The 14,324-nt window shown below is 36.8% G+C and overlaps 2 protein-coding genes across 9 annotated transcripts in view; one reads left to right on the top strand and one right to left on the bottom strand.

Annotated features, from left to right (window-relative positions):
- Cbp53E (Calbindin 53E) overlaps positions 1-14,324 on the top strand; it is a 262,990-nt gene that overhangs the window by 7,770 nt on the left and 240,896 nt on the right. Inside the window, exon 1 of one of the 7 annotated variants that reach the window (XM_067770608.1) lies at positions 1,150-1,300. The exons of 3 other annotated variants lie outside the window; for them this stretch is intronic. The gene's annotated coding sequence lies outside the window, so the exon portion shown is untranslated. Of the gene's footprint in view, positions 1-1,149; positions 1,377-7,709; positions 7,730-14,324 lie in introns of those variants that run through there. 3 more of the 7 variants (XM_067770607.1, XM_067770605.1, XM_067770609.1) reach the window with 3 other exon arrangements.
- Positions 1-14,324, bottom strand: part of LOC137243206 (serine protease grass-like) — a 44,873-nt gene that overhangs the window by 20,337 nt on the left and 10,212 nt on the right. The window contains exons 3-6 of one of the 2 annotated variants that reach the window (XM_067770600.1): positions 12,166-12,440; positions 11,829-12,013; positions 11,670-11,771; positions 11,216-11,604 (exon numbers count right to left, since the gene is read on the bottom strand). The exons of the other annotated variant lie outside the window; for it this stretch is intronic. Of the exons in view, the coding sequence (XP_067626701.1) occupies positions 11,240-11,604; positions 11,670-11,771; positions 11,829-12,013; positions 12,166-12,440 (927 nt within the window). The 3' untranslated portion in view covers positions 11,216-11,239. Of the gene's footprint in view, positions 1-11,215; positions 11,605-11,669; positions 11,772-11,828; positions 12,014-12,165; positions 12,441-14,324 lie in introns of those variants that run through there. 2 annotated transcript variants of the gene reach the window in all.

The raw sequence follows: 14,324 nt of genomic DNA, 5'->3' as shown, positions 1-14,324 counted from the left end.
ATACATTTCGACCAAATTTTTTACCATTTTTTTTTAATATTTTAAAACTGTTCCTAATATATTGTCTAGCATACAAACAATATACAGAGTTACCCTACAAAAAAATGCAAAACCAGTTTTTAAAAGTTAAAGTTTTTTCACTCAATGGGAAGGGATTCAGGTTGATAAGCGCAATACAAAGCTTTATAGCTTCCAAGCTCCCGCAACTCAATTGTCAACCTCACCTACGCGACGGGAATCCTGTTACAAATATGAATGCATCATACGCATATTTAGCAGGCGAGGCTCTGGCGACCGCAAGTTCCTCATGGAACTAGGGGGTGGGGTTGGCGGTGTGTCCTTGAAGGTTTAATGTGGCCATATTAGTCGTTCCCGAGATGATCGGGCTAGTACTTTAATGGTGCTTTGTTACCGGAACGTCCCGGATCTATATACGGCAATGGACTGTCAACGTCTGTAACACTCCCCACTTTAACAACAACACTCAATTGGAAAGCGCTTATTCTAACTTTAAAATTCGTGTAGAAACCCCAAAATTGGAGAAGTGTAATGACTGCTAATTTTTTTTATATTTCAGCGACCTCACTTTTGTTTATTTCTTTTTTTTTCTAACTTCGTTGCATGTTTCACAACGAGACAAAGGTTAATTGTTAACACATAAAGTTATAAGTCATAAGGCTACGTAATAGTACAATTAGTGTCGCCAATAAATCTATATTTAGACATTGCTTGTGTATAAGAATGTTATATTTGGCATAGAATAAAAATTAGACTGTTTGATTGTTCTCTGGATTAAAATTCAATGCTTGGCACTAAATTGTTTTCAACTCAAAATATTGATTATATGTATTTTTACTTAGATTAGATCGTATACAAAAAACTGAGTCATCACCTTCATGAATTAGCGCTAAACCACTACATTGGTCGTTGCGGAGCAAAATATGCCAGTTATTCTTGCTTCGCTATAATTGATTTCAAATATTTTGTTACTGTCTAATGTACAGTACAGATAAAAAAATTCTAAAGAAAGAGATTGAAATATTTGTTTATATCGATTGCTAAAACTAAATTGATTGCTTCTCGGTTAATGCCAAAATTTTGTCACCATTAGGCACGAAATCAATGTCGGCGGCGTGTAACGTGAACACGAAAAATGTTGGCGAAAGGAGTAAACATGTGCATTTGTAATATTTAAGGCAAAAATAAATTCTACAAAAAAGTATCGACACATTAGTCAGCACATTGAATTGATATTAACCCTCACGGCATGCTTTTGCTGTCAACACGCGTATGATTTGCGGTAAAATATGTAAATCCGCAAAACCTTACCATTTCTTGTTTTATTTTATGAATCAATTGAACCACATATGAAAAAGGTATAAATACACACTTTTAGAAAAAATAAACATTTTTGGCGTACACAAAAAAACTTTCTAAAGTCGACTTAGGCCATTTGTAAAAATTGCAGCCCGATAGCTAGTAAATCTTTCGCTGAAATATAAATAAATATACTGGAAACTCGACAAAAAAAAAAATATAAAAGGAAACATAAAAATTGGTAATAATAGTGAATTTAACTAAATTTAATGGGCTTAAAAAATTCAGCACATTAAGTACTTAAGTTTGAGTTATTTATATTATATTTGTGTCTTTTTGCGTGACAAGCTTTCTAAAAAGCTGGTGGAGCACGTTCTTAGAAAGATTTATGGACCTCTACGCGTTGGCGATGGCGAGTACCGAAGAAGGGCCCAGCGGGTCAGGGGGTTAGAATATACCCGCGGTAGGTATGCCTGTCGTAAGAGGCGACTAAAATACCGGATTGGCCTGAAGGTTTAATGTGGCCATATAAATCGTTCCCGAGATGGTCGGGCCAGCACCTTAATGATGCTGTGTTACCGGAGCGTACCGGATCTGTAAACGGCAAAGGACCATCACATCGATCACTCCCTAAACCTTCGGGGAGCAACCGTATCGCTACAACAACAACAACAACAGTACCGAAGAAGATTTAACGATGAGCTGTACGAGCTATACGCAGACATCAACATTGTCCAGCGAAGACTAGTTTTGCAAAGTTTTGATTGTTTTTCTTTAAACTATTTTTATTTATATTTTCGTCATTCATAAAAAAGCCCTTGTAGAATAATTCGTAACGCAAGGCTGAAATGGTAAGTCTGTGAGATCTTTATATAGACCGAAGGATTGTTCGATCATTATACTGAAAAGCCCCATCAAGACACAAAATTTATGTTATAAAGCAACTCCTCTCTTCTTTAAATATACCGGAAGCTTTCTAGTGGTTTCATTATTTTTCATAATTCCATAAAAGGATGTATGGTCAGGAATATGAGATCCATTTACACTCCCATTGTACACTCCCATAGCTTGGAGAAAATTGCGCTTTTTAGCAACTTCTAATGGGTTTTAGCAATTTAATCGAAATTTTAGAGGCTTTTAAATTATATAGACCTTGTGTATAGATTTAGAACATCGAAATAGAATATGTATATATACACAGCAGCGAACAGAAAAACAGCAGCGCCAATTTTGATAAATATCGTACGTCTTTTTTTTCATATTTTAAGGAACAATTTCTATGAGGCTGTAACTAAAACTATGCAAACCAACATTTTCGAACTTTTAATTTGGAGTTCTCTGAAGTTTTTCGAGAACGCAGTTTTGTAGCGCAATAAATTTTACTCCAACAAAGTACTGGTTATAAATATCTCAAAATTCGCATTAATTTAAAAAAAAAATCCGAAGGGTGTTTATCTTTTCTTCCATATAAAGAAATGTTCAGACTTTGTATGGAGAAAATATTAAAACATCAACGCAATTGAAGGACCTATAAGTTGCACTTTATGAGACTATAATTAACTGGGCTTCAAAACTGCATACCCAAAAATATTCAGAGAACACAAAAAAGTGTCGCATTTCTCGTAAGATTTTTCTGAATTTTCGAGTTTTTTCAAAAACGTTTTTGAGATTGGTTTGCATAGTTTTAGTTACGAATTTCAGAAGCACAGATCTCTTTGCGGTACTATTAGGGTACCACTACGTTTCTTAACAAGAAACGAACAAATTAATATCTTACGCTATCATTTGGCTTAGTAAACATGCAGCTGGGCGCTTGTCTTTAGGTAACTGTGAAATAAAATAATTAAAAAAAGAATTTTAAGTTCAACGGTTTTATTGAAAACAAAACTTACATGTAGTAATAATAATACTAAAAGCCTAAAATAATTAGGTAGGTCGTAGGTACTAGTCATCACACTCCTCATTAATCTATGGCGTCGATTAGACAATTAAATAAAAATGTGCGGCGTAGCATAACCTGATTAAGGTTCAGTTGGTTTTACTTATGACTATCAATAGAAATTTGATGTATCCAACGCTTTTATTTAATTATCTGAGGAGTGTGATGACTAGTATCTACGACCTACCTAATTATTTTCTAGCTTTTACCGTTTCACTTAAAATTTTTTTTTAAATTATTTTATTTCAATTAATTTTGGTTCCAAATGACAACATGGTGTGGCAACCGTGTATAGAACACATACCACAGTCGTGCGCATGGCGATGTTGAATATTGCAGTTGAAATGTTAGGGTGCATTCCGTTCTAGTCAGTTCGTCGAAGTGGTAGTGCAGTGTCATCCTCGGCTCAACTGCAATATTTTCGGGCTTGTTTTGTTTTGGTTGAGTTGAAATCCAAATAGGCCTCAAGGTTGGCTTCTGTGCTCTCTTCCTGACCTTGAGTTAGGGTGGTTTTTTGCATTCCTAACAGGAATCATAAGAAAATATGGCGACAAGCCACATATTGAAACAACATACATCTATATATATAAAAATGAATTACTGTTCGTTAGTCTCGCTAAAACTCGAGAACGGCTGAACGGATTTATCTTATCTTGGTCTTGAATTATTCGTGGAGGTCTAGGGAAGGTTTAAAAGGTGAGAAAAATTCGAATACTTGCCGGGAAAATACTCAAAACAGCATATTTCCTCGAGATATAGGCCAAAACGTGGACCCGGGTACCCCTAGAGTGTGTTTATAGAATATGGATATCATATGAAAGCTGTTGATGAGTGCTTTAGTAGAGGGTAATTTTCATACCCCTGGGTGACTAGGGTCTCGAGATATAGGCCAAAACGTGGACCCGGGTACCCCTAGGGTGTGTTTATATAATATGGAGATCAAATAAAAGCTAATGATGAGTGCTTTAGTAGAGGGTAATTTTCATACCCCTGGGTGACTAGGGTCTCGAGATATAGGCCAAAACGTGGACCCGGGTACCAATAGGGTGTGTTTATAGAATATGGATATCAAATAAAAGCTGTTGGTGAGTGCTTTAGTAGAGGGTAATTTTCATACCCCTGGGTGACTAGGGTCCCGAGATATAGGCCAAAACGTGGACCCGGGTACCCCTAGAATATGCATATCAAATGAAAGCTCTTGATGAGTGCTTTAGTAGAGGGTAATTTTCATACCCCTGGGTGACTCGGGTCTCGAGATATAGGCCAAAACGTGGACCTGGGTACCCCTAGAATGTGTGTATAGAATATGGCTATCAGATGAAAGCTGTTGACGAGTGCTTTAGTAGGGGGTAATTTTCATACCCCTGGGTGACTAGGGTCTCGAGCTTTAGGCCAAAAAGTGGACCCGGGTACCCCTAGAATCTGTTTATAGAATATTGATATCAGATTAAAGCTGTTGATGAGTGCTTTAGTAGAGGGTAATTCTCATACCCCTGGGTAACTAGGGTCTCGAGATATAGACCAAAACGTGGACCCCGGTACCCCTAGAATTTGTTTATAGAATGTGGATATCAAATGAAAGCTGTTGATGAGTGCTTCATTAGAGGGTAAGTTTCATATCCCTGGGTGACTAGGGTCTCGAGATATAGGCCAAAAAGTGGACCCGGGTATCCCTAGAATCTGTTTATAGAATATTGATATCAGAGTAAAGCTGTTGATGAGTGCTTTATTAGAGGGTAATTTTCATACCCCTGGGTGACTATGGTCTCGGGATATAGGCCAAAAAGTGGACCCGGGTACCCCTAGAATCTGTTTATAGAATATTGATATCAGATTAAAGCTGTTGATGAGTGCCTTATATAGAGGGTAATTTTCATACCCCTGGGTGACTATGGTCTCGGGATATAGGCCAAAATGTGGTCAGACGGAAAAAGCTTATTAAAATGTATGCAGATTGGCCAAATTTAGGGCAGGACAACGTCTGCCGGGTCTTCTAGTATACATATACAAAAGAAAATTCTACATAATTAAAAGGAATAAATCTCTGTGCTACAGGTTTTTATTTTGCGACATGTGTTGGCTGCTTAGGCACGACTAAATGTTGCAAGTATATAACCCTTATACGTTTGTTAACCTGGCAATTTAAGGGCCCTCTTGCCATCTATTGGAATTGGAAGATTCAATTCCCAAATCCCGAGAAAAAAATGTTAGGGTGTGCGTCAGGTACGACTTCAGAACTTTTTAAGGTAAAATAATAGAACAGGGGTCGAACACTAATAAGCGTAAAGATATCGGTAGAGGTGTCAAACAACGCGTCATGTCAGCAGTAATACTCCGTAGGCGGAGAATAAAAATTTTCACTAGTTCAAATGATATAAACGAAAAACTGAAAAATTAACCCGGGCCCCTCCGACAAGGACACTTTTCTGCGTTGGCGCATATATAAAAAATTATAAAAAATTATCCTGGCTGGTCCAAAGAGGTGGTGGGAACAAAATTAAATCCGTGCTAAATCCCTTTGTACACAAATTTTTTTTTTTTTGCCAATATTAACTGCAAATATCTCCGGACAGAGATAACATTTTTTTTTCCGCCTCAGATTATTGTTGTCGAAGATAATACGCGGACGCCTATTAGCAGTTGACCCCTGTTCTAGACTTTTACCCTTTTTTATTTTAAAAAGGGATAATGTAGACTTTAAAGTGCCGATGCAATAAATTATGCCACGAGCAAGACATGAATAATACATACTATTGTGACGAATATTAGTGACACTAAGTGATACTCACATCACTAGTCTGATGCTAAGTAAATGCAGCCACAATAACGATAAAGCAGGCAGTCACTTGTATCTACATAAACGAATCAATCATTATGTCTACACATATGTACGTACACGCAGCGGGGAGAGACGCACAAACACATGCATATATCTTATCTGAGATACTCCCAAAAGTAGGCAATCGTCTGTGGAAATATCACCTACATATGCACGCGCATGGGCTATAGGAGAAGCTATAAAAATCGTGCATCTGTAGCTATAGCTGAGAAATTTACAGCTGATAAAAAAATAGCAAATTCTAGAAATACGAGGAAAGCAAAGAGTATAAAAGCAGTAGCTGGGGCACGACGAATCAGTTTGATTTAAGCACGCTTTCTGGCGAGAAGAAGAAGTGTTATTGTGAAGTACTTTAATAAAGGACATTTTGCATTATTGAATAGTGGAGTTATTTATTCAACAGTTTAGTGATTCGAACATTAGTAGAAGGTTGCAAATAAGTGGAATTGCACTATGTTTATACTTACGCAAATTTTGCTTTGATACAGTGCGCTAACAGTCAAAACACATGTATAAACAGTTTTTATGTCGCATCGAAAATACGAAGCGGTACGAAATGACTTTGTTTTCAAATCGGTAGTTCATATCTCCAGACGGTTAGAACGATCCTGTAAAAGCTTCTCGCATTCAACTTTACTTTGTTTTTTTCTAATTTACTCGTTTTCTATGTATAATAATTTAATATAATATAACTTGTAAAATATACATTTTACAAAAATAATAAACTTGGTCTTGAAGACAACAAATTAATATAATCGTACTTATCTATTTGAGGATGGTTGCTTTGATACCTTCATATATAGTCAGGGCCGTAGAGAGAAAATCCGGGCCCGGGACTAAACAGTTTATGGGCCCCCTATATAAAATCCCCTAATACATTTGATTAATTTGAATTAATGACGTCTTATTCATAAGTCATTATTGATAGGTTACATCAAAAAAAATTTTTGCCACGTCAACTAAATGATTTTGGACTAATAGCTGAAAATAAAATTAACACAGAATATTTACTATTTACCATATATGTAATACTCCTATATTGCTAATAGAAAATGCTCGCAATGTGTTTTGAATTCGAAGTCAAAACAAGACAGCCTATAAAATTTTTGTTATTGTATAAGCATAAGTGTGACAAGAAAAAATTTAAATTTAGGTACATTGGATTATTGAATACAAAAACAAAAACGTTTTAACAGCAATATATTGGCACTCTGATGTTTGGGAATGTACCTAGAATTTTGTAGCTATATAGGAGTATTACATATATGCTATTTACACTATTTTATTGTAACGTAGAAATAAAATTCTCTTTTAACAGCCACATATTGTTTCAAATAATATTTTCTAGTTATTTGGTAACATTTTAATACATTTCTGATAAATTTAATGATTATAAATTTTAATTATTCAGTATATTCCGGATATCAAAGAGTGGCTTTTCTTGCTTTTTTCGCTGCAAAATTGTTTAAAATAATATCAAAATTTAACTGTCTTGCCGAAACGGATTCAACACAAAGCGTGGCAAGTCCTGAAACTCGCTCTTGAGATGAACACGATCTATGAAAGTTTTTGATTCTTGAAAGGACGCTGAAGGAACGTTGTGCACTAGCTACAGTGACAGGTATAGTGCAAAGGTACGTAAAGCAACACAAATGTTGGGGAAAATCGTATACAGATTTTGAACATATGTAGATAGCATTTAGAAATTTTAATGGTGGCAGACCTTTATCAAAATTTGCTTCGTAAATATGTTTCAAGTGAACTGTTTCGCATTCTAAGCTTTGAGAAATATGTCCGACTTCTATTTCTCGACAAATTTTGCTGCGCTCGCACGAACCGTAGTTTCATCCATGTCTTCAAATTGCCACAAAAAGGAAAACGGCTCGCTCCCATAGCTGCAAATCGTTCAGTAATGCCAGTGATTACCGAATCCACGGTGACCAGGAATGTATTATTTTTAAAATCAGACTTTGAATCATCCGTAATCATCTCATTTAAATCATCTTCAGAACGTCTTTTGGGTTTTCTCGTTCGAATGTCCGGAAACTTTGGCGAGATGTTCCATTGAATAGCAACTGTTTTGCATTCGTTTAAAATTGTTTCCAATTGGTTCCTGATCAACTTCAAATCAGCTTATAAGGTATCTAGATGTCGGACCTCAACATCTATGGTGGCGTCTCTAGCTTGGAGGACCACGTTTCTTTCATTAATGGTAGTCAGTATTTTCAACCAAATTGAGGACAGCAAGATACATTCGAACTTGTTGATGTACTTGAGAATGCCGGTAACATCTCCGTATGCTTGCGCAGTCAAATTTGGCTTTTGGCTGAAAGACTATGAAGAGAGCTCGGTGCATTTTTTTTGAGATTGTCCTATCGTTGTTGAGTGGTGCTGAAAATAGTAAAACATTTTTGTACAACTCTGAAGAAAGTAATTGCAGCCGTACAACATTCTGCAGCATCAACACCATATAAATTGAGACTGTGGGTTGCATAAGGCGAGTAATCAGCATTCGAGTTTTTGTCGAGAATGTGACGTAGTGCTCCGTTATAAGCTGCTTTCATATTGGCACCGTTATCGTACCCTTGTGCACGACAATCTTCAATCAAGTATGGCAATTTAAATCAGCGATTTTCTGACCAGTTTTTTGGTTACAATTTACGAAAGCCAAACACCGTTCTTGAATTGTAAAATTTGTTGCTTTCAAATTGAAATGGAGTTAGTGCAAAATGAACGTAGTCAACGTGACTAGCATCAGGCATAGCATCAAAAATATCAGCAAAATACTTAGCTTTCTTGCCTTGATCTAATATAGTTTCCCTCACGTGCGTTGCTCGTTCTGAATGTCTGGGGAAAGATAGTGAACTTGTAAACGTTTGTGTTGCTGTTGTGAAATTCTAACTTTTTCCAAATGATCTCTAAGTATCGGATCATAATAGCTTATGAGATCTTAGATGCCCAAAAATGTCCATTATTTCTTTCACCAAGATATATACTTTCGCCTTGAAAGCTAGGCCCCTTTCACCCAAAAATGAAATAGCGTCCAAAATTCTATATAAAATTTATTTCCACTTTTGAGTTTCAGTGATTAGCTGGTCATTGATAGGTGTATCAATTTTAGCTTCCTTTTGAATTAGATTTTGTAAAGATCGCTACTGAATATAACATTTAATGTGATCTTGAGTATTTTCGTGTGATGGCAATTTATCGTATAGCTTCTTCCACAGCTGGAATTTCGAATATCGGTAGAACAAATTTTAGGTCGATTTATAGTATTGGTGCTTAACAGATTGGTAGGCAATAAAAAGCATTGCTACTGGCCTCCACACCAACCAGTCACGCTCCACTTTCTCTCCATTTGGCAAGATTCTGTTTAACAACGAGGTAGGAAATGTGTCGTCATGACTTCCTCAGATCGCAAAAACTCATTATTCACGCTACCGATATCGAAGTCGTTTAAATAATATGGACTTTGATACAGAGTTGGTGGTATTGTTGGAAGACTTTTTGAAGATGAACCTCCATCAGTGTCACTTTAAGATTTCGGATTCATGTAAACCTACATTTTTGTTTGATATTTTTATTTTCTTCTCACTGTTCGAAGGCCCAGGCAAAAAATCATTATCAATATTCGTTGCTTTTGAAATTCGGCTTAAAATTTGCTCTTGGAACAACTAAAGACTCTCCTGAATTGTCTTAGTACATCTAAATCGCGGGCCCACTCAGAAACCCCGGCCCGGGGGGAATCCCCCTTCCCCCTACCCTCTAGTCAGGCCTGCATATAGTAATGTAAGTATAAACGCTTTAAGAAAATCTGTTGTAAGCCAAATCGGTATTGCACCACACAGTTAATGTGTTGGTATACACAAGGTATAAGGTTATTTTTCCCTAGCGGATGTCCTTGAATAATCCCAATTAATTAGCCGAACATCCGCAAAAAGTTGCCATGATTGGTAAAGCTCCTTGCAGCGTACTTGCTTAGTATCCACTAGCTCCGGGAGCGCGTTGCACCAAGTCCCAGAGAGAAATATATTTTATCCACCTCCAACGTCTATTAAAAAACGCCAACTATTGCTCACGACAAATAAAGTCTCAAACTCCTACGCTTTTCACCCCAATCTTCGCATTTTGGAACTAAGCAATTCCGAACAGCTACCTCCAGGCATTAAAATTCGCCCGCCGATAGCAGGGCCCATATTACGTGTAACGATTAGTGACAGAAAACAATTTTCAATCAAGCGATAACTATGCAGCTGTTAAACTATTTCTAAAAGTTATAATAAGTTAAGTTCTAACGAGTACAATTTGTAGCTAGTTCGCATATGCCATTAATCCGATCCACCATTTCAGAGCTATTGTGATTTCAAAAATTAGTTTCGATTGCGGATCGTAAAACGTAATACGGGCCCAGGAAACTTACCCACCCGTGTGGCAGGAAAGCGTCACGGCTAGCTATTTTAGTCGTAAGCGTTGGACTAATAAACTGCGTTGACTTGATATCCATCCTTGCATCAGCCAGATTGCTCTTAATTGGTCGATTTGGTAGGGAAATAATAAGCTGCTGGTATACTGGAAATCCGTTCACCCACGAAATCGCTAAATAGAGCACCTCAATATGGGAGTCAGATGGGTGGTTGACCATCATAAATGAACCAAATGCGAAATGCATCCTATGAACTGTGAGATCTCGGTGAGCTATGGTAAAAGCGCCACCATATGACAGTGCATGTAACACGTGATACGCTTTCTACACGGTTAACCACGGCAACCTACTCCAAGACAAAGAAGGACCTTTACTTTCCTTTAGTCTAAAAAAGTAGATCGCAAACTATTTGAGATGTAGACGCTTGCCTTTGTAATTCAGAAACAAAACATCCTAGCTAGAAGAATCAAACTAGAAATCAATTCTCCGCGGTGGTGGCACTTAGGCTAAAATACCTTGTAAACGGTGTATTCCTTATTCTAGTCGATATCAAGTCAAAAACTATGAACTTTTCAGTGTCTACTAAAATGGTTATGAAAAGATAATGCTATTAGCACTTCATTAAAGTTGGATGTAATTCTATAAAGAATTTGAGCATAGATTCAGAAAAAATTGCAACTCTGCAGCACAGGGTAAATTTGTTTTCAGAATTTTAAAAATTTCATTTATTTCTGAAAATAATTCCGGGTATATTTAAATATACATGTGCGTTTGCTATATTGTCTGCAATCCATGGCATATATTGCAAGAGGTTTGCATAAGCTGCCGACGTTGTATTCTCACCACCACACCCCCTCAAACCAAACGAACCAATTCCATACTGAAAGATACGCAGAAATTCCTTAAATGGTACAGCGGCAAAAAGTGGTCCCCCGGAATCACCTTTACAGGTATCGATTTTACGTTCACCACCAGCGCAAATGTGATCGTAAGTGATGCCAACGCCACGGGGACCAAAAATAGACTGACAAATAGAACGTTCTTGGTGCGGAACAAACGCATGATGTAAAACTTCAGTGTTGCTGGCTAAACAAAATTACGAAAATGGGAGAAATAAGTGGATTTATTTAACGAAAGATTCTCTGGCTTACTATTTTCGGTATGTCCCCAACCAGCAATTGTGTAATAAGTGGGTAAATTACTGTACTCATATACCAGTGGTGTTATGGGCAAACAAATAGGTTTGATATGCACTGAAAAAATAATTATAATTTATACTTTTTTCTTAAACTCACAAATTAATAAATAACCTTTAAATTCAACCTCACGATCTAATTTCAGTAAAGCCACATCATGCGTCCATCTAGGCTTATTGTAATTCGGATGTTTAATTTTTTGTTCAATTACGTAATCTTCTGCTGGTGGCAAACAAAGCGTGTCTCCTACACAATCTATTTCTGTTGAGAGATTATGCTCACCCAAGCGCACGCCAATCCTTAAATATGAGAAGTTATACATACACATATTACTGTCGCAAATTTACCACTTTGATGATATGATGTACTTAGTTAATTTGTAAAATTCACAAAAAAACTTGTCAAAAACTGACTACTCCTGTTAAATGTGTCAACCATGGGCACTACTTACAAGTCCGATCTTATACAATGTCCTGCCGTTAACACAAATCTGGTTGTTATCAGTGAGCCTCCACACAGGAATGGCCGCTTTGGTACGTTATAGCGTAGTAGTGCCATAAACGGATATTGACCAGGTATAGCATTTTCACCATTGCTCACACGAGCAATTTGTGCGCGCGCACAAGGCATTGAGTTCAGTATGGCCAAACCTTGAGGGTTTAAATGTGACAGATGATCGGGGTCGGTGAAGTAGGGATTGGTGTGATTGCAGCAGATGTGAATTTTCTGGAATCAAGAATAGCTGGTTATTATTGTTAGAAAAACTCACTTTTATAGTCAATATCAAAATATCTGTATAATATAAGTTTAAGGATTTTTCGGAAGCGAGGGGTTTGAGCACGTCCCACGTGTATTTCAGATATCTGCAGTAGTATTCTTAGCTAACGACACGAGTCCCAATTTGTAAGCACATAAAGCACCTTCAGTGTTGTCCGTTTAGCGATAGTTATAGAATTTGTTAATCTAATATCTTAAGACGTGACATGATCTTAGAGATAGTGCAGCCTCATGCTTCAATTCACCCTTTTTTGTATGATTGATAATATGCTACTCCTGTTTCTCACAAACGGACTTAGACGTGACAGCCTAAGCACGCTCCCTTAAGCCTCCAGATTTTCTAGTGCTTTCGCCACGACTACAATTTTCGCATAAAGTACACTACAGTAATTTATCAGCGTGTAGGATTTACTCATTGGTACAGTATACAGCAGATCTTACCCTTTCCGTTAACTTCGAGCCATCGGTATACAGGTGTATCGTATATTCTGTTTGAGAGAAAAGTTCTCCGGAAGTTTTATAGGTTTTCCCGTGCTCGAAGGTAATTTACAAATGAGTTGTGCCCGCCTAAAGCAGATATGAACAGATCGCAGAGCAATAAACATGCGCGTATTATCTTTCGTTCTAACGATGATACAAACGAGTAAGATCGGGACTGTCTTCGGCTGTGCCGAACACTTCATCATAATAATAAACTCACGGATTAATACCCTCCAAAGCCCGCCCAACCGACACGAGGGGCGCATCCGCATGACGCACGGATTCGGTTTTTTTATTAAGAATTCATGAGCTTAACACCGGTTTATAATAATTGAATATTCAATTATTATGTTTTTCTAAAAGAAACTAAAAAAAATGAAGAAACATTTACTGGCATATTGCGATGGTACCATTTCGAAAATCGCCACAAATTCATCGTCAGGCAATTTCGTAATGTTATCAAAGGTTTCACCGAGATTCGAACCGCGAATCATACGGTGAAACTGCAGTTGCCTTAAACCACTAAGCTATCCTGCTTGTATTTGTCTGCTTGCTTAATTCAGTTTATCTTATTTCTACACTAACAACAAAACTGAGACATTCTGCCTCTATTAATTTTGAGTGTATGTAGATTTGTTTTTGTAAAGTTTCTATTTTGTTTTTGCCGAGTTGTTGATACGCTCAGCTACAGAATAAAAATCATCAGCTGACTATTATATACATAACAGTTGAAAATTATACATATAGTAAATTGTCAAATAAGTAACGCTTTTAGCATATAAAGATTATATTTTATATTTTTTTTTTTATATTTACAAAGTAAAAGGTCGCCAAATAACCACTTTTATATTTTTTATATTTTTTTTTATTTTGTTACGAGTTAAGATAGGAGAGGACAGTTTTCCTTATAGTATAAAGTGAATCCGTTATATCAAATGAATTCGAATGAGAGTTAAAATCATGACACAAACACCGAAAAGGTTCATTTAATTCGAAATTAGTTCTGCACTGCCTCAAAAGAAGGAGTTTGTAATGTCTTGACGCTCGTGATTGGACATTGAAGTTTACTTCGTTCAAAAGAAAGGGGCTAGAAATTAGTCCATTCAGTAGTTTAGCTATAAATAATACGGTTTTTGTAATTGATATTAGAGAAAAATTGTAAGTTTACAAACGGCGATGGTTACTAGGACATGTTTCTGAATTTCACTTCTTCATCAGCTAGCTTTTCGGGAGCTGAGCGTTGAACACGAGTCTCCAACATTCATATCAGTGCAAGCCTTTTTTAGCTGCTACGCCATATGAATGTTCCGTTGTTCGCTGTACAATTGGTCTCTAAGAGTTGCCTTTTTTGTT

This window comes from Eurosta solidaginis, chromosome 3, assembly GCF_040869045.1.
Source record: "Eurosta solidaginis isolate ZX-2024a chromosome 3, ASM4086904v1, whole genome shotgun sequence".
NCBI classification, from domain to species: domain Eukaryota; kingdom Metazoa; phylum Arthropoda; class Insecta; order Diptera; family Tephritidae; genus Eurosta; species Eurosta solidaginis.
The sequence above is the reverse complement of the archived record's forward strand: the minus strand, read 5'-3'. Positions and strand labels throughout refer to the sequence as shown.